Below are 20,722 nucleotides of genomic sequence, written 5' to 3'. Positions count from 1 at the left end.
TTACACACAAACACACACACACACACACACACACACACACACACACACACACACGGTCACGTCTCCTCTGATGTCTGATCTCCACACACACACACACACACACACGGTCACGTCTCCTCTGATGTCTGATCTCCACACACACACACACACACACACACACACACACACACACACACACACGGTCACGTCTCCTCTGATGTCTGATCTCCACACACACACACACACACACACACACGGTCACGTCTCCTCTGATGTCTGATCTCCACACACACACACACACACACACACGGTCACGTCTCCTCTGATGTCTGATCTCCACACACACACACACACACACACACACACACACACACACACACACACACACGGTCACGTCTCCTCTGATGTCTGATCTCCACACACACACACACACACACACACACACACACGGTCACGTCTCCTCTGATGTCTGATCTCCACACACACACACACACACACACACACACACACACGGTCACGTCTCCTCTGATGTCTGATCTCCACACACACACACACACACACACACACACACACGGTCACGTCTCCTCTGATGTCTGATCTCCACACACACACACACACACACACACGGTCACGTCTCCTCTGATGTCTGATCTCCACACACACACACACACACACACACACACACGGTCACGTCTCCTCTGATGTCTGATCTCCACACACACACACACACACACACGGTCACGTCTCCTCTGATGTCTGATCTCCACACACACACACACACACACACACACGGTCACGTCTCCTCTGATGTCTGATCTCCACACACACACACACACACACACACACACACGGTCACGTCTCCTCTGATGTCTGATCTCCACACACACACACACACACACACACACGGTCACGTCTCCTCTGATGTCTGATCTCCACACACACACACACACACACACACACACGGTCACGTCTCCTCTGATGTCTGATCTCCACACACACACACACACACACACACACACACACACACAAACACACTGCACAGGTCAAATAGACCTATATTCAGTCTGTCCAATGGTTGATACAACAGAGTATCCCACCGGTCACAATTGTGACCGATCATAAAACACACTTTTTCACACACTTTTCCATGAAAATTTCAAAAAATTATGATTGATTGTTTCAAAGGGATACTAATGACACATGATTTTGATATTTTTGTGTCTGGGAAAAATTTGGGATTAAATGGGTTGATGCAAGTAAACTTAAAGAGCTGCCAACTCTCACGCATTCACCGTGAGACACACGCAATTGACACTTTTTTCACAGAAAAATCACGAAGCAAAGAGGACACAGACACCGATAGACTAGACAGAGTAGTTACTTATGATATTAAAAAATCTCAGATTCTGTCACTTTTATTACGAAATTCAAACAATAAATACCGTTTTGGCGCTTGTAAATACCGATCATCTCTACTAGCTAATAGTAAATAAACACGAATGAACACTGTTGAAAGATACAGTAAAACTTACCGAAATGTATATTCCTCATACATAATATCGACCAATCAATCAAACAAAGGGGTCAATAAAACAGCTGGAGAACAATTATATCACATAACATTTACCTCAGGAAAGCCATTTGATGACCATAATATAGGCTATAGCACGCTAGTTGGCTAGAAAAAAAGAGCTATAAAGAGTATTTGGCTAAATATGTGTACTATATTACATATTTATTATATTTTTACTTTAAATAAAGTTGTTATTATAATTTAAAAAAACACATTATATTTAATTTGAGCTATTTTTAACCTTAAATACTGCCAGCTGATAGGACTCTCTGTGTGTTTACAGCATTAGGTGAGTTGTTATTTTCTTGAGATTACGTACATCCAGGGATGGGCAGGATTTCAGATATACATGTATTTAAAATACGTATTTGAAATAAAAAATACTATTTAAAGCCTTTGGAAAAAAAAATCAAATGTAATTTGTATTTAAATACATTTAAGATGAGTATTTTGGTATTTTCAAAATACTTTTTGCCAGTCAACCTCTTTATCAGGGTATTGATTTAGTGCATCAACTAGTTCAGACATTCACTAACTCAGTAATGAATCAGTGATTTTTTATAAGGTGAGAATGTCATGATCAATTCTACTTGTTGATTAAAGTTAAAATAGTGCATTATTCACTTCAGTTAACATGAAAGAATAAAAGAGCACAGACATGTGGGAAAATAGCATTAGCCAATCAGTCTTGACCGGTTGTTAATTTTGATCAACTAGCTTGTCAAATGTGTTTAAAGCATCACTGCATGTTAGGGCTGGGTGATATGACACTATCATAGTGATGATATAAAGTGTGAATTGATGGAGCTTTTTCTAAATAGTTTACATAGATGGGCCTGTTTGTGGGGTAAGCTAATTCATCCGTGCAGCTTTTAGTGGGCAGGAATTATTGGAACGTTGAAGTGGAAAAACAAACACTGATGAATGTTTATACTCCACACAAATCTTCAGCTTTTAGTTTTATTGTACATAAAAAATAATAATCAAAAAGGGGTAAATAGTGTCAAATGAATCTAAATTAATTCTAATTTAGATACACTTTCTAATTTTAATAAACTTATAGAAACAAATAACTTTACATAAAATAAACATACAATTACTTTAAAAGCATTGGACTTCCTGCAACAACAAAACAAAAACAAAAACTGATATTGAGAATTGTGAAACCATGATATTGTTACTGTGAAGTAAAATGGAGATTTTGGTCATATCACCCATCCATATTCTTTGCTGGATAGCAGAAAAGGTTCCCACAGTTTTACATACAGTATGAATTTTGTAATAGTGTTCACCACAGGTAATAGACTACATTGTAACCAGAAATAAGTATATAAATGGCTGCTATTTTGCTTAAGTTTATTTGTAATTGCCAGAAAGAAAGAAAGAAAGAAAGAAAGAGAGGGCAGAGATGAGGTTAGGAATGATAAGTCAGTAGGCCTGTGTAGTTTCTTCATTCACTGTGACCTATCCCTGCACTGGACGGCCAATTTCACATGTATTGTGTGTATTTTCAAAATACAAAATACTGTATTTGTATTTAAATAATTTTTTTCACACAGTATTTTGTATTTGTATTTAATTACATTCCCATGTATGTATTTATGCCCATCTCTGGGTACATCTTGTGTACCTAATATTTATCCAAATGAGTCAATATTAAATCAAATCACAATAATTTAATTGAATTGAAATAATAAAAAAAGCGTAGCTTACCAGAATTGTACCATATGTAAACTACGTTTACATGCAGCCAATAACCCGTTCAAAACCGGGATATTACCAATAACCCGGTCGCGCACGGCCATGTAAACACCGGCAAAAACCCGGATATGCTCATATCCCGGTTTTTAAAAACCCGGATATGATCCCTGGGGTACCCCCTTTCTAACCCGAATATTTGGTCATGTAAACGCGTATCGGCATATCCCCATCAAAAGGGACATTGATTTGTGTTCTGCGCATGTTCTATTCGCAAGGAATCTTGGTCTTTTGAGTAGAGACGGCGCATACAGAAACCCGCGTGCAGTATACCGGAAGTAAACAAGAAGTAGAGGTAAACATGGCGAGACGCAGCACAGCACCACACTTTTGGAGCGAGGAGGAAGGCGCAAACAAAGGCGATCGCTATCTGCCCCGAACTATTCATTATCCGCATGCTGCTGCTGTTGTTGTTGCCTTTGGATACAGGAAGAAGAATCGTAAATGACGCACATTGCGTCTTAACGTTGTCCGTGCGTCCAGACGCTAACCGTGCGTCGCCGTTTACATCGGGATATTGCCAATTGATTACAAATTCCATGTATACAGGAGTAACTCTCTCTACTCACGCATGTAAACGGGTTATTCCGAATGTTTCAGAAACCCAAATAGTGACCTTAACCCGACCATAACCCGAATATTGGCTGCATGTTGTCACTAAACCTAATAAAATTCAGTTTAGTTACTAAAATGTTTTGACAATCACAATACACAAAACATTTTTTTCATCCCCCCTACACGTTATGATTTATATTGTTAAAAGTGTGTGTTAATAATCATTAATGTATTTTAAATTACGTGGTTCATTAGTACCTTCTTACCGTTTTTTTATATAGTTTACGTAGCATAGCACACATCTACCCGATTAGCCTGCCAGCTTATCTTAGATTATATTAGGTATGTTTAATATATTTCCCAATTACAAAATATTTCTTAATTTATTGAAAAAACATTATAGTATTATTATAGCCAATACTGTACCACATTACTACTGCGTAAAATTCATTTTAAATTACTTTTATAGAACATAGTATGTTGCAACAATCCTTATCCATTGTTAGGCATGGCTGTTTTTCCATTTTTTTTTATTATACAATACATGGGCGTTCATTTTATATTTCAAGAATGTTGTTTGTGCACTAAGGTTATGATTATAAATAGATTATAATTAGTCAAGACATCACAATAACTTTTGATCTGGCATTACCGCCTGGGTCCTAAAGAAGACCCGATTCCTGGGGGGAACTCGATTTCTCATGACACCTGCATTTCGAATCCAATGTTATACTTTCGCCTGGCTCTGCAGAGCTAACGGATGTTGCATTTATACTTTTTTTTTGGGTTGTTTCTGGCATATACTTAACACGCTCGCTGTTGTGCTATTGTCTGAGATGATTGGGCTCCAGGGGCCACACTGAGTAATTGTTCTCTAAACCATCAGGAAGCAGCCGTGACGATGTTTGTTTTTATTACACTTCCAGGAAACCTGGAGGTTATTACTTGTGACCAGGGCTTTCAAGTTTTAAGAAAAGTTTCCTCAGGCCCACCCAATTCTCTCCAGTTTTTGCTAGTAGTTCAATATTACTTATTGTTCATAACTGACCAGCACAAACAGAAATGTATTATAACAATTGATAAATCTGATAAAAGACTGACAAATTCAAAATAAATTGTATTCTGTAAAACAGTTAGTTCCAGTCCTTGATTCTGATTGGTCAATAGCTGTGTTTTATTCACGATAAAACACGGTTTTGGCCGCTTCACTAAACTATTCTGTGTATCACTGCACAACACCCTTAGCAACCACTCTTAAGGCCATTGCACACTTTGAGTCCGAAATTCGCATCCGACATTTTCGGACGTTAAAAAAAAAATTCGACCTCACGTTATGTCAATCACGCTTGCACACTGTCTACGAAACTTCCGTCCGTAATAAAAAAATCCGGATCGGGTTCGATTTTCTGCGTTTTTAAGCCCCTTGGTGGAATATCGATTAGTGCAACCGTAAACGCAACAACCAGACATTTTGATGCCGGGAAACCGTTTTGATAAACTATCGGAGTTGCTTACACGTTAGAGCCAGTGGGGAACAACACCACTTCCGTTGCCAAAATGCGCGCGCAACTATTTGATCACGTGGGCTTGTAAAAGGGTCTATAAAAACGCAGTTTCAGTTCTGCGCATCCACAGACAGTATTTTGAGAGTTTTTGTGACAATTCAGAGCCACCGTACAAGCGAACGACAAAATCCATCATTATTTGGGTATAAAATATAACCTGTATACAGCTGTTCTGTCTGCCCAGCGCTTCCGCCGGCCGTGTGTGTGTGTGTGTGTGTGTGCGTGTCCATACTGCCAGTCTCTGTTCAGGATCGATTGGTTCACGGAAATTGGTGGTGGTCTTTTTAATATGTGGCTCCAGTATCGCTAGCAAAGCATCAAACTGTTCCACTGACATTCTGAGGTAAATTTTGAATCGCTCGGGATAATTTCGCAACTCCTTGATAAAGCCGCCTTTTCACTGCACACGACAAACGACGGCCATCGGACCGGAAGTCAATAATTTCCAATGGAGAGTCGTACGGGAGCTGCGGGGAGTTCCGATCATATGCGTATGGGGAAATTTTCGGATCCGATTTGATCTTCGGATGCGTTGAAATATCTGAACTTCTGCGGCTAGACCGTATGCGACCGGTCGACCGGATGTGATGTATTCTAATCAAAACTATGCGCGCAAAGCTAGAATTAACAATATTTGAATACTTTAATGTGAACGCTATTCCTGCAAAATGACGGTTATTAATAATTATGGCTGAAAAAAAATATTTGTATCATTATTAAATCAATATTTATATTGATTAGCTCTATAAAATCGACTATTTTTTATAATAGATGTATTGGATATGTTTTGTTTTGTGTGGATATATTCATACATGCATTACATTCATTAAAATCATTCATTTTACCATTGTGAATAGCCGAGTGTAACGGTTGCAAAACGACCAATTTCAAAGTTCCGTGCGACTGACACCAGGGGGCGAAATGCGACAATCGAATGCGAATGTCGTGTGTAGTGGAAAGGTGGCATCTGTCTGCTGACATTCAGGGCTACACTGAGGTCATCGTACGGTTCAGGCCCTCCATCTGATTTGATTTGGATATGGACCAGATACAGTTGACTACAAGAACGAGACAGACAGACTGATATTAGCCTAGATGCCATTCCTCTTAAGGTCCTTGCACACTGAATCCTAAATTTTCGCATGCGTTTTTTCGTATCCGTCAAGGCCATTGCACACTAGTCCAAAATTTTCGTATGTGTTTTTTCGTGTTCGTCAGCCTTAAAATTTGTCACGCACAGAAACCTTGCACACTGAGTCCGATGCGTATTTATTAAACCTTTGAGGTAAAAAACACAAAATGGATTCGTCAAGCAGTGAGGATGATTTTGTTGCCCTCTTTCTTCTTAAAAAGAGAAAAAGAAAGAGGAAATATTGGGTCCATCCAATCCTGAGATTGCGCCGAGAGGAAGGAGAGTTTCACCTCCTTATCAAGGAGTTGCGAAATTATCCCGAGCGATTCAAAAATTTACCTCAGAATGTCAGTGGAACAGTTTGATGCTTTGCTAGCGATACTGGAGCCACATATTAAAAAGACCACCACCAATTTCCGTGAACCAATCGATCCTGAACAGAGACTGGCAGTTTTTCTAAGGTATGGACACACACACACACGTTTTTGTTTTCAATACAGTACTTTGTGCTGCGAGACGAAGTGTCAACTTGTCAGACGCCATTCTGGATTTTTTTTTTGTCGTTCGCTTGTACGGTGGCTCTGAATTGTCAAAAAAACTCTCAAAATACTGGCTGTGGATGCGAAAAACGCAGAAAATCGAACCCGATCCGAATTTTTTTATTACGGACGAAAGTTTCGTAGACAGTGTGCAAGTTCTAACGTAGACAGTTCTAACCCTTCATTCTGTGGCTCTAAACTGTCAGAAACACCATTCAAATGCTTGTTACGGATGCGAAAAAGGATATTCGATCCGATCCGATTTTTTTTTTTTTTTTTTGAGGGACGAAAGTTTCGGAGGCAGTGTGCAAGCGTGATTGACATAATGTGAGGTCGTATTTATTTTTTAACGTGCGAAAATTTCGGACGCGAATTTCGGACTCAGTGTGCAAGGGCCTAGAGGCAGTGACAACTACATGATTCCTAGAGACTCAGCAAAGACCAGAACCAGACAAGATCTCTATGAATCTATGACCAGCTTCATCTCCTCCCTCCATATGCCGGCATGATATAGCGGTCAGCAGGGCACCACCTAGTCTCAGCCTCAGACGTCACGCCCACAAACCGTTGGCTGAACGTCTGATGCATATGGCACACTTTTCTGGAAACACTTCAGGAGTTTCGAAGTTGCGATCTGATTGGTTGAATTCTACAGGATGTCCGGGAGACGTGTGTGTCGCATTCTTTATCGGCCCGCCTGGAAACAAATGCCATGATGCCAAAACCCCTCGTGGAAGAAGAAAGCCGTTGTGTTTACAACTGCGACAATAGCGCTTGCCAGGATCAATTAAACGCTGGATTTTCAAAAAGTATGTGAAGTTCGCGGCTCCATTGTTGCAGTAAACTTGCACAACGTTCATGAATGAATAATTTATTAGTTGCACATCGACATTATATTGCCACGCCCCTAAACATGACGCGGAACAAAACGAACTGTGATTGGTTGGGTTACATGTCAGTCAAACGTCCTCTTGGGCGGTCCTTGGCCAAGAAAAGCTCAGATAGAGTCCAGACCTTCTGCCGTCAGTCTGAAGGTCTGGCTACGCGAGACTAGGTGGTGACCTAACGTGGGGCTAGTTGTAACACACATGGTTTAAGTGTATTTACTAGTTGCCATATGAACACCACTATGAGAAAAACTTGCGTCAAAATCCCCAAATCTTCCAGTGGCTTTGGGTATTCTTCAGTCCTTTCTAAAGCCTCTGGATTAAATCCAATTTTAATAAATGTGAATTGTGAATATAATACAAGATGAATATGTGTTCAGCAAACTTCAAAGCTATTTCTACCAAAACAATGCAATTGCTGGTTACAAAGGGATCTGTCCTTAAAAGGCAGAAGAATTCTCCCTAAGGCTCTCGTTTGGCATACGCAGCTCTGACTCTTTTTGTGATAAAAAAAATATAAGTCTCATTACATGAGAAAATGAGTCATATTAAAGGATAAGTTCACTTCAGAATTTATATTTCTTGATAATTTACTCACCCCTATGTCCTCCAAGATATTAATGTCTTTTAATTATAAAGCTTTATTGCAGACACAGGTCCATATAACACATACAGATACAAAATATACATAAAAATTCCATATTAGCCTATAGGATATACGGGCTATTGCACCAATGTCTTCTTAACCTAGAAGTGTATCTATAACAGCTTTTCAGAGGACTGACTAGGGCTTTAATTATATGGTTCACTGACATGTCTAGGTAGGGTTGCCAACTGTCTGAAATATAAATAAGGAACGGGGGGGGGGGGGGGGGGTGTCCATGGTGACATGCCCCCATGGAAGAAAATTTAGGCTATAAAGGCTATCATGATCATTTTGCCAACAATAAACCATGGATTTGTTTAGTTTATAATACGTTTTATTTTTTACTTAAACAAATACAACATATAGCCTAACATTCAAAACTCATCGGCTTAGACTGCATTTGAAGAAAAATAAACACAACAGTTTTCTGTAGCCTTGTGCGAACTTATTCAATAGAATTAGACTTCTAGAATGTTCTTTCCAGTGCAAAAAATTTTATTTTTAATTTAATTAGACAACATTTTAAGGAAGTGTAGTGCAAATATATTTATATAATTATACTTCCATTATAGTTAACTTTCTTTCCAGTGCAAAACAATAATACATAAAAAAACAGCTGATAAAGAAAATCTAAAATATTGCACTCAAATACTGCATTCAAGCAATACAACACCTGTATGTATGCACATGGAAAATCTCACAGAAATAAATAAACCTCCAGACTAAGCACATTGTGCAGCTATTTTTTCCATGTGTACTTTTTTGATTTCTTTACAATGTCAGGCTAAACCTGTACTATCTCTTTTAATATAATCACTCTCTTCACAACTATATTTGAGTTTAAAAAATCCACATGATTAACGTTACATAGCCTACCATATCAGCCTCTGGAGACGTCTGACGGACAAGGAACCTTGACATTGTGCCCGGACAATCGGCCTTGTATTCATTGTCCCTCACGCATTCCAGCCACGGGTAGTCATTTTCCCATTCAATTCTATGTGTTTGTGCTCTTTTCTTTTTCGCCGGCTGCTCGGAGGCGCTCGGAGGTAGTCATTTTTACATTTCCCGCTGTTGTCACTTGTCGTCATCGTTGCTACGATACGTGACTCACAATGACTGAAACGACCAATTAAAAGGGCATTCTCTGATGATGTTCCAAGATGTTAAATTAGAAATTAGTATCTACCGCACCGTCGGTTTTTTTCTTATCATAGCCTACTAATGTCTTCGTTCATAGTCTGACATATATTAGAAGCTATGTGTCTGTCATGGATTTGCACTGAATTGATTCTCAAAAATACGGAACAAAGTGCGTTCCGTATCAGTTCAATACGGAACAAGACTTTTATGTGTCAAATACGGAACGATTCCGTATTATACGGAACGGTTGGCAACCCTATGTCTAGGCGACACATAAAACTAAACATCAGTTGTCTTAACAGTGCCTCACAGGTCGGCACTCTAGTAGACACAAACAAATGACTGGCACTATGCCACCTAGGGACACGAAGCAACAGCCGCATTGAATCATTGTATGCTACCTTGAGCCTCTGCATACTCCTTTTCTTATAGTTAGACCACAATTGAGCAGTATATACTATATAGCAGTGTGGTGTAGGTTCTAAACAGAGAGCACTTCACACTGGTATTCATTACTTTGACCTCTTGCCAAAAGTCAGTAAGGTTGTTGTTCTGTACAAGCGGGAAGGAAGTCGACCGGAAGTTGAAGCCGGCCGCGTGCCACCATCTTGTAGCAGAACTTCACCTGCTGTTAGCATCCCATTGACTCCCATTCATTTTGGCGTCACTTTGACAGCGAATAACTTTACACCTGAGGCGTTTGAAGACTCCATTTGTCCATTATTTATTTCTAAAGAAACACGACAATGTATAAAAGGCTCCATTACCTTGTATCTTACGTTATGGCCCCGTAGAAGCAGTTTTTGTAAAAGTAGGCTAACGATTGCGTCATAACCACGCGACTCTCTGTCGCACAGTAGAGAGATTACCGTATGGACAGGAGGAGAAGCTCGCGGTCAATCGGGGAGACGTAGAGGCAAAATTACAAAACAATTAATCAGAATACCTAGCAAAAGTTTCTCCTGCTCCTAGCTCATGGACAGCTCCTACTCACACTCTCCGTCTCTGCAAGATTCGGAAGGGAATGATTCAGATTTCTCTCGGCACAGCTACTAGAGGACAGACGGGTTGCTCACGTCACATCTACGTCGTCAAGCTCGGTTTGAGTCTGCGCGTCAGGAACGGAAGTCCTAAGAAATCGCTGAAAACGGGCTTCACTTGTCTCAATTGAGTTCCAATGAGATGACTCTGTCCACTTCTTATACTGTCTATGGTTCTGTAGCTTTCTGGCTAGCGAGTCTGCTCTCATTGTGTTTTCATTTTTCTTAATAAAACGGAGTGCATACTTAACTCTAGCATTTGTCCGTTTTTTCATATCTAGCAATTCCCCATGTCTAGGCTTACCTGCCTCTGACCAAAGTCTAAAGGCCTCTCTTGCTTCAGCATACTGCTCAGCCACAAACTCATTCCACCCAGGTCTGATGTTAAGTACCTTACATTTACTTTTACAAAAGGGTTCACTGGAAGCATTAAGACATTTCACAATACCATCATACATGGCACAGAGTTTTTCCACATGTTGCACATCCTTACAATTCATATCTGAGCACATTAGGGCCTCATGAGGCAGAGCAATATTATATTAACAGTATTCAGCCACCACCTCTTTACTCTTGACCAGTCCAGTTTACTTGAGGAAGCAGCATTATTATTTCTGGACAGCAGGAGGACATTCTCAACATCTAAGGCCATGTCCACACTAATACGTTTTCGTTTGAAAACGTATATTTTTCTCTCCGTTTTGGCCTTCCGTCCACACTGAGATTGCGTTTAATGAAAACAAAGCTTTTTTGAAAACGCTCTCCAAAGTGGATACATTTGAAAACGCCATTTTCGCGTTGTAGTGTGGACTGTGAAGCCGGTGGTATTTAAAAACGATGACGTAAATTTAGTCATGTGACGCATATTGTACCAATAGATATTCATGTTTATACCAGTATTGTGCCTGTTATGTGCTATTCACTTTCACACTTTTGCTAAAAATATTCTACGTTGCACACTCTTCATATCACAGTCCTGCAAAGATGACAGATTTACTCACATTTGCTGTCCTGCAGCAATAGATGAGAGCAGTCGAGTTTTGACCAAACATATGGTGACTGTGTGCGACCTGGACCGCATCAGTGAATGGTGAGATATTTTACTAAATAAAATTAACCTGTCAGAAGAATTGCGCGATAACTTCATTATTTATTTTTCCGTCTGAATCATCTCAGTGATCTTTCGTGAGTTTTTACGCATGCGCAGTAAAGGTGAATTTAGCGTTTTCAGCCGTTTTTCAAAAGTTTCTCATCCACACTGAAACGTCCGAAAACGCTTGTGGACGGAGAGCGTTTTTAAACGAAAACGCCCTTTTCAAATGTATCCGGATTAATACATACAGTCGGAAAACACTGCGAACATCGTGTGTATTTGATTGACAAAAATGTGGTATTGCGAGTCATTGACGCCTGCCGACCGGCAACGGTACATTGTAAAATTTACTGCAATAGGTTATGATAGCCCTTATTTAATTAAAAACTGGGTCAATGACCCGACCAAATGGCCGGAGGTGTCGTTTCAAGACATATTTTGTTATCTGGTTGAATCTCCAAGACATCGCGGTAGCTGTAGCGGTAACATTAGCCTATAACTCAATCAACTTATGTTGCATACTATAACTCCATAAAACCTTGTCACTTACCAATTGTACGTATGCTTCACTCCAAACTATTAATCCTTTTGTAAAACGGTGATCAGTAGTACGAAGTTGCCGAGGGACTGTGCTGACAGTTATCCCTAAAGTCCTCTAGTAACTCACAGACTGCAGTCTACTCCATATAGACTAGACGGATTTCAGAAAAATGGCCTTCTTTAAGAAGTGAGGAGCATTTATGGGTACAAGTCAGGAACCGGCCTACCTTACATATTTCAAGGGTGCTGAGTCCCCCCAAAAAAATGGTACCCAAGCGAAATTTTGAGTTTTTTACCTTCTAATTTGCATATCAAAATGGCCACCAAATTGTCTATCTTGCTCAGTCATTGGACCATTTTCCCCTAGTTTTTTTGTAAGTAGGCAATCAAGATGAGGAAATTAAGTTTCTAGATCGATAGTCAAGGGTCAGAGCAAAGATTTAATGGAGGCTCACTGCCTTTTTTATGTATATATATATATATATATATATATATATATATATATATATATATATATATGCAAAATACCAACTTTTAAGGTGAAATTAAGCATTATTTGTGTCATTTTTTAAGGCCGACATACATATTCAATCAATATCACTCTTAAATGTTCCCAGTGTATATATGATATGTGATGTATTCCATATTACATAATAACTAAGAAAAACACCATTGCAAGTTGTCTGAGATTTCTTTTTTTTTTAATGCAAAAAACCCAGGTGAATAGGGGAAAAAACACCATGAAACTTCCCTTGAACAGATCTACAGATCACATCTTGTTTCTGTATATTTTCTTTCATGTTTGTAGCTTAATTGCTTTGCTTTTTTCTGTTAGATTTTTAGTTCTGTAGTTCACTCCCTCTGTAAATTGTTTTTGGTAAATTGTTTTTATACCTTTCTAGTTTGCTTGTGTGCCATTTGTCTTTGGAATTTCATTTTGATTAGTATTTCTTTCTGCAGTCCTTTTCCAAGTTCTTTGGTTACCCCTTGCCTTGGTATACTTGAGGACTACAACTCCACATTTAAACAAGGACATTGGTCATCACTCTGACATGCACACATTGCAGTGCATAACAGCCCTGATTTTCGGCATTTGCACTGGCGTGTTGTGCATTGTTTTTTACAGGTACACAGGAAGTGGAGCGCATCGCTTGTCGCCGGCATTGCTTCTGGTTTACCTGTCCTGGAGAAAAGTATATGCCTTGCTGCATCAACAGAGTCTGTTTTATGCACATCATATATTCTGCAGACAAAAGCCTCTGAAGACCTTTGAGTCTTCTCCGTGAGATCACCAATTCCGAGGTTGCTGAGCAATTGATGGTGCATTTTCCAGACTTTCCACGATGTACTTTTGGTGTGACATGCAATGTATGATGTGGTATCACAACCAGTTAGTGCATGAAATGCTACAAGGCTTGGTGCTGAATCCTTTGGCAGTTTGTTAAAAACAGCATCAATGGGTATATATTGTGGCTTCCTTGTGGTACCAGACAACAGCCAGAGTTTTTTACATGCTACGTGTGGGAAATGGGAAACCAGAATCACAAGCACATCAGTGTCTCTAGATGACACGACTACTGTGTCTGACTGGCAGTGCACTGCATGTAATACCAATCGGGTATCTGCCTCTTCGTGTGTGGCTCTCAGATGAGTCAGGTTGGTTGTTGCTTTCGATGACCTAACCTCCGTTTCTTTGTCTCTGAACCCACCAGCAACAACTATCTCTTTATCATCTGTTGCCTGAGCACATAGTTCTTCAGAGAGTAGATTGGCAAGATCAGCTTTGTTGTCAGGGAGGGACAGGAAGTTGGTCCAGTTTTTCAGAAGATGCACATCACGACCCTCAACAAGTCGTCTGAATGGTTGAGCTGCTTTTGTGCGTCGTGTCCTGGTAGCACCCTTGATGGTCTCTTCTCTGTATCTGTCAAACACAACGTCTATCTGTTTATAGGAACATCCTGCTTTCAATACTGCTCTGACAAATGTGTCAGCCAAATCTCCAAATGTTACTGCTTTGTCTGGCTTTCCTAGGGCAACCACCAGTGCCTGTTCATCTATGATGAGGCAAGATGACATGTCGGGAAGTTCAATAGCCTCAGGACAGACTATGTCTTCTGTTAACTTATTTACCAATACAGACTTGTTTCCAGTGCGAAGGGTCCCATTCATTTCAGCAAGGGATATGGGAACTGGCAGAAGCTCGTATTTTAGGACAGCTGGTAAGTCAACTGGACGACCTGCCTCATAGGCCGTAACAAGGCGTTTGAGGACGTTTCGGTCAGTCTTTACGACGGTTCTGTTGTCTTTGATTTTAGCATTTTTGGCCACTTCATACAGAGATGCAACTGTTTTAGCTTTGCTCTTAAGTAATGAGCTTACGTCCACAATGAAGCTACCAAATCCAGTGAAAAGAGAGACAACAGAGACGAAATGGCATTGGTTTTGGTCTTCAAAGGATTCAAAGTGTTTGGTTCAGTCTCACCAGGCTCATTGCAAAATCTCGCCACGAAAGACGTTGCCACAGAGGCTATCCAAAGCTCATTACTTTCTGCCAAAGACCTAGGACAAGAAAAAGTGAATTCATTCATTGAGAAAAGGATGATTGTTCCTGAGGACAAAGATAAACCAGAGGTCCCAATCCATGCAACCCTACATGAGAGCAAAGCTAAAACATTTGCATCTCTGTATGAAGTGGCCAAAAATCCTAAAATCAAAGACAACAGAACCGTCGTAAAGGCTGACCGAAACGTCCTTAAACGCCTTGTTACGGCCTATGAGGCAGGTCGTCCAGAAGCAATGCCGGCGACAAGCGATGCACTCCACTTCCATCTGCTGAGAATACACTACCAGGCAATGGTTTGGAGAAATGCTCACTATGCCACACCTGAGCTTCCTTCACCCTTGGACATGGGATGGAAACATGCCCATTCTTATGTCACAGAATCCAATACCTGAAAGTTGCCTGGAAATGATCCTGTGTACCTGTAAAAAACAATACACAACACGCCAGTGCAAATGCCGAAAATCAGGGCTGTTATGCACTGCAATGTGTGCATGTCAGAGTGATGACCAATGTCATTGTTTAAATGTGGAGTTGTAGTCCTCAAGTATACCAAGGCAAGGGGTAACCAAAGAACTTGGAAAAGGACTGCAGAAAGAAATACTAATCAAAATTAAATTCCACAGACAAATGGCACACAAGCAAACTAGAAAGGTATAAAACAATTTACAAAAAACAATTTACAGAGGGAGTGAACTACAGAACTAAAAATCTAACAGAAAAAAAGCAAAGCAATTAAGCTACAAACATGAAAGAAAATATACAGAAACAAGATGTGATCTGTAGATCTGTTCAAGGGAAGTTTCATGGTGTTTTTTTCCCGTCTTAGAATTTAGAGAACAAATGCTTAATTTGCATAAAAAAATGAAATCTCAGACAACTTGCAATGGTGTTTTTCTTAGTTATTATGTAATATGGAATACATCACATATCATATTTACACTAGGAACATTTAAGAGTGATATTGATTGAATATGTATGTCGGCCTTAAAAAATGGCACAAATAATGCTTAATTTCACCTTAAAAGTTGGTATTTTGCATACAGCGGGGGAAATAAGTATTGAACACGTCATCATTTTTCTCAGTAAATATATTTCCAAAGGTGCTATTGACATGAAATATTCACCAGATGTTGGTAACAACCCAAGTAAGCCATACATACAAAGAAACAAACAAAAATAAGTTCAGAAATTAAGTTATGTGTAATAATGTGAAATGACACAGGGAAAAAGTATTGAACACATGAAGAAAGGGAGGCGCAAAAAGGCATGGAAAGCCAAAACAACTGCTGAAAACTTACAGTAATTAAAAAGCAATCCAGCCCCCTGTCAGTGGAAATTAATAACAGCTGGTTCAGTCCCAAATGATGGCCTACAAAAAGGTCTCATTGCCAAGATGTCACACAAGACACATCTCATGATGGGTAAAAGCAAAGAGCTGACTCAAGACCTTCGCAACCTAATTGTTGCAAAACATAATGATGGCATTGGTTATAGGCGCCATTCTAAGCTTCTGAATGGTCCAGTGAGCACTTTTGGGGCCATAATACGGATGTGGAAAGACAATAATTTCACCATAAATTTGCCTCGACCAGTGCTCCTCGCAAGATTTCTGATAGAGGAGTGAAAAGAATAATCAGAAGAGAATTGTACAGACTTTACAGATGTCGCGTAAATGCGCGCTCGATTTCAAACAAGACATTCATTTTAAATGATTTTATATTGCATAATGTCTTGGACTTCCTATTTATTACAGAGACATGGATAAATCGGGATGAGTGTAGTCCTTGCGAGGAAATTTGTCCATCTGACTATATGTTAATTAATACCCCGAGACTGATGGGTCGTGGTGGGGGTTTAGCTACTGTTTGTAAGCAGCAGTATAAATGTCACCGTTTATCGACCGCATGTTACTCGAGCTTTGAGGTTCAGTTATTAAGACTTGAGTTTTATAAGTCTGTTTTGGGAGTAGTTGTTTATCGACCTCCAAAGTATAGCCAAGTTTTTATTCAGGAATTTTCTGAGTTCTTCTCTACTATTTTATTATTGTCTGATCATATTTTACTTATTGGGGATTTTAACATTCATATTCGCTGCCCTGGGAAGCCTTTGGTGAAGGAGTTTTCTGATCTGATGGACTCGTATTCAGTATTTGGTCCCACACATGAAAAAGGACATACTTTGGACCTTGTTTTTTCTTTAGGTCTGTCTATCTGTGATGTTGTTGTTAATGATGCCTGTATTTCAGATCATTTGCCTGTTACTTTTAATGTAAATGTGCAAATTGAGAAGGTGGAGCATCAGCCTTCTTATACGCTCCGTACAATCACTCAGTCTACACCTCAGGCATTTGGTGATATTTTTATTACTCTTTCTGATGTATCATGGCCTGAGTCTGTAGCTATTACGGCAGATCCTGATGAGTTACTTATGGCTTTTAATTCTGTGTGTTCTGGAGTTTTAGACTCTGTTGCTCCATATAAGATCAAGCATAGTAAGGTTAATCATCAGCCGTGGTTAAATGAACAAACTCTGGCTCTTAGACAGCAGTGTAGGCGAGCAGAACGGGCTTGGAAAAAGGATAAACTTATGATCTCGCAACAGATTTTACGTGATTTACGTATGGGTTATCAGAAGGCTGTAAAGGATGCTAAATCAGCATTTTTTTCCAAAATTATATCACAGCATTCAAAATCACCTAAAATTTTGTTTCAATCTATTAATAGGTTTTTAAACTCAAATACTGTCTCTATACTACCATCTACTGAGTGTTGTGAGAAGTTTTTAAATGTTTTTTTAGACAAAGTTAACACAATTAGATCTGGTTTTCATGACTGGAATGGCTTGACAGGAGACATTTAAAAAAATGTCAGCACGTTTGATAAATTTGATTTGGTTTCAATTAAGGATATTAGTCTTATTGTTGGTAAGTTGAAACGCCCAGCTGCTAGTTGGGATGTTTTGCCTTTTGATTTGTTGGCTGCAACATTCGATTACACTGGGCCTTGTATTACTGCTATAGGGATGTTCGCCGGAGTCAAATGTGACGTCACGATATGGGCGTGGGCGCGAACTGGTTGGCAGAAAGAACCAAAACATGTCGCATATATACAGCAGTATACCTGTGTTTTGTCAGCATATGTTAATTATTTGTCCGAAGAAGCTAAAAAGAGATATAATTAAGCTTTTATATAACCAGGGTTCATGTTCTCTGCCTGATCCATATCACCTGAGTGAGAATTTTTTTTTGTTCTTTGACATTTAAACGAAGTCAGCAATTTAGTTGGATTTACAGCTAAAAAATCTGGCGGCACATTACTGGAGTAAACAAAGCATCTGTGAAAGCAGCGCAGTTTGAGTGTTTCGGAACGTATGTGATCGGAGAGAAAGATGAGGCCCTTCTCTGACTACGTTTGAATGTGTGAATTAAGTATTAAACTGTTGGTGAGATGAGATGAGATGAGATAATGCAACGCTGACATAGGCAGTACAATGACAGTTGCACAGATGTTGGGAGTTGGGAACCGATGAGAAAATGTCCGGTAGCCTACCCGGTAACTTCACCAGTAATAACAATATTAATTTAGTTCTGCTTAACGGTTCCTGAACGCTGTATCTAACAGCTGCCCAGCCATCAACACAGCCACGTGTAATTTGTTTACATACGAGCTGCATTAGGTCTATATCTGTAGTTATTATTACTTGTATGGATCTCGTTAATAACTTGACAGCACTTAAATGTGTATTCTTACAAGTTAAAGAACAAATGTTTGTGCAATTCCTTTTTTTCACCTTTTATGAGGCCAAAAAAAAAAAAACTGTCTGGTAAAAAGTCACAGTGGCTGGTAGTCAAAAAAGTTAACTTCAGGCCCTGTATATAACATTGGTTAACATACGTAAAAATGTATGAAAATACAATAATTTGCCCTTAATTTATAAGGGTATGTACACAGATGATACACACAGTACAGTAACCAATCTTGCCGATCACACAGCACGACACAACCATTTTTGTTCTGTGTTTGCGCTGCGCAGCAAGCGGCTATTACTTTTCTTCTGCCAACCAGAGCGCATGTAACCGCGTCGTGACGTCACGGCGAAGATCCCTATTGTTAATTGCAGTCTTTATACAGGCACTTTTCCTTTAAGTTTTAAGCAGGCGGTTTTTCAGCCCCTTCTTAAAAAGCCTACTCTTGACCCGTTGGATTTTAATAATTATCGGCCCATTTCAAAGCTGCCTTGTATCTCCAAAATTTTGGAAAAGGTAGTTTAATCTCAGTTAAGTTCTTTTTTGGCTAGAAACGAGGTGTTAGATGTCTTTCAGTCTGGTTTTTGGGCAGGACACAGTACTGAATCAGCTTTACTGCGAGTCTCAAATGATTTATTACTTATTGCAGACTCGGGCAATACTGGGGCTCTAATCATGTTGGATCTTAGTGCAGCTTTTGATTTAATTGATCACGATATTCTTATTAATCGTTTGGAACACGTTGTAGGGCTGAGAGGGACGGTTTTAAAATGGTTTTCCTCATATTTAAGGGGGCGTTCAATTTCTTTCAGGGTTGGGGATTTTTATCTCCGGGTCAGTTTCTCTGGATTGTAGGAGTACCTGAGTACCTCAGGGTTCAATTCTGGGACCTATTCTCTTTTCTCTGTTTTTGCTGCCTCTAGGCCAAATTTTCAAGAAATATGGTATATCATATCACCTATATGCCGATGACATTCAGATTTACTTACCGATTGGAGCTGGAGGATCAAGCCCTAATTTATCCCTGGTTGCTTGTTTAAAGGAGGTGGCTAGTTGGTTACAGCAAAACTGCTTGCAGTTAAATGCCAGCAAGTCTGAAGTCATGGTGTTTGGGATGAAGAAGGATGACAGTGGTTTAACCGATTTTCTAGGTATATGGGAAACATATGTTCAGCCTAAAATAAGAAATTTAGGTGTAATTTTTGACTCTGCTCTTATGTTTGACCATCAGGTTAAAAATGTGGTAAAAAATTGTTTTTATCAGTTAAGGACTATTGCGAAAATGATATCTTTTTTGTCTGTTCCTGATCTGGAAACAGTGATTCACGCATTCATCTCCACACACTTGGATTACTGTAATGCTCTATATGTAGGAATTAGTCAATCTCTTATTTCAAGATTGCAGCTGGTTCAAAACGCTGCAGCGAGGCTCCTTACTGGTATTAAGAAAAGGGAGCATATTACACCTGTTTTGAAAAGGCTTCATTGGCTCCCTGTGAAATATCGGATACAGTATAAGGTTTTGTTATATGTTTATAAAGCTGTTCACGAGTTGGCCCCGGAATATATCAAGGATTTGGTGCTTATGAACTCTGGTAGATCTCAAAGGTCCTTTAATTGTTTACTGCTCTTTGAACTCGTCTTAAAACTAAAGGGGATCGAGCTTTTTCAGTCGTTGGCCCTAGACTGTGGAATGCTCTTCCCCCTGATATTAGATCTGCACCGTCAGTTGATGTTTTTAAAATTTGTGTGAAAACGTATTTGTATTTCTTTTAATTCTTGACTCTGTCATTGCATATTTTGTTTTTTGTATGTTTTTTCTTGCTTTTAGATGTACAGTCCTTTGGTCTACGTTGTAGTAGAAAGGGCTATATAAATAAACGAGACTTGAGACTTGAGACTTTTGCGCCTCCCTTTCTTCATGTGTTCAATACTTTTTTCCTGTGTCATTTCACATTATTACA

At 39.5% G+C, this 20,722-nt stretch overlaps 1 protein-coding gene across 1 annotated transcript in view; it reads right to left on the bottom strand.

Moving 5' to 3' along the window:
* The window catches only part of LOC309476083 (uncharacterized protein), a 98,876-nt gene extending 83,641 nt beyond the window's left edge, over positions 1–15,235 (bottom strand). The window contains exon 1 of the mRNA XM_082139244.1: positions 13,224–15,235. Coding sequence (XP_081995370.1) covers positions 13,459–14,619 — 1,161 coding nt within the window. The 5' untranslated portion in view covers positions 14,620–15,235 and the 3' untranslated portion in view covers positions 13,224–13,458. The remainder of the gene's footprint in view (positions 1–13,223) is intronic.
* Positions 15,236–20,722: the final 5,487 nt, after the last annotated feature.

Source organism: Leuciscus leuciscus (genome assembly GCF_965113295.1).
Source record: "Leuciscus leuciscus genome assembly, chromosome: 15".
Lineage (NCBI taxonomy): Eukaryota > Metazoa > Chordata > Actinopteri > Cypriniformes > Leuciscidae > Leuciscus > Leuciscus leuciscus.
This window is presented reverse-complemented; position numbering and strand designations above follow the sequence as displayed.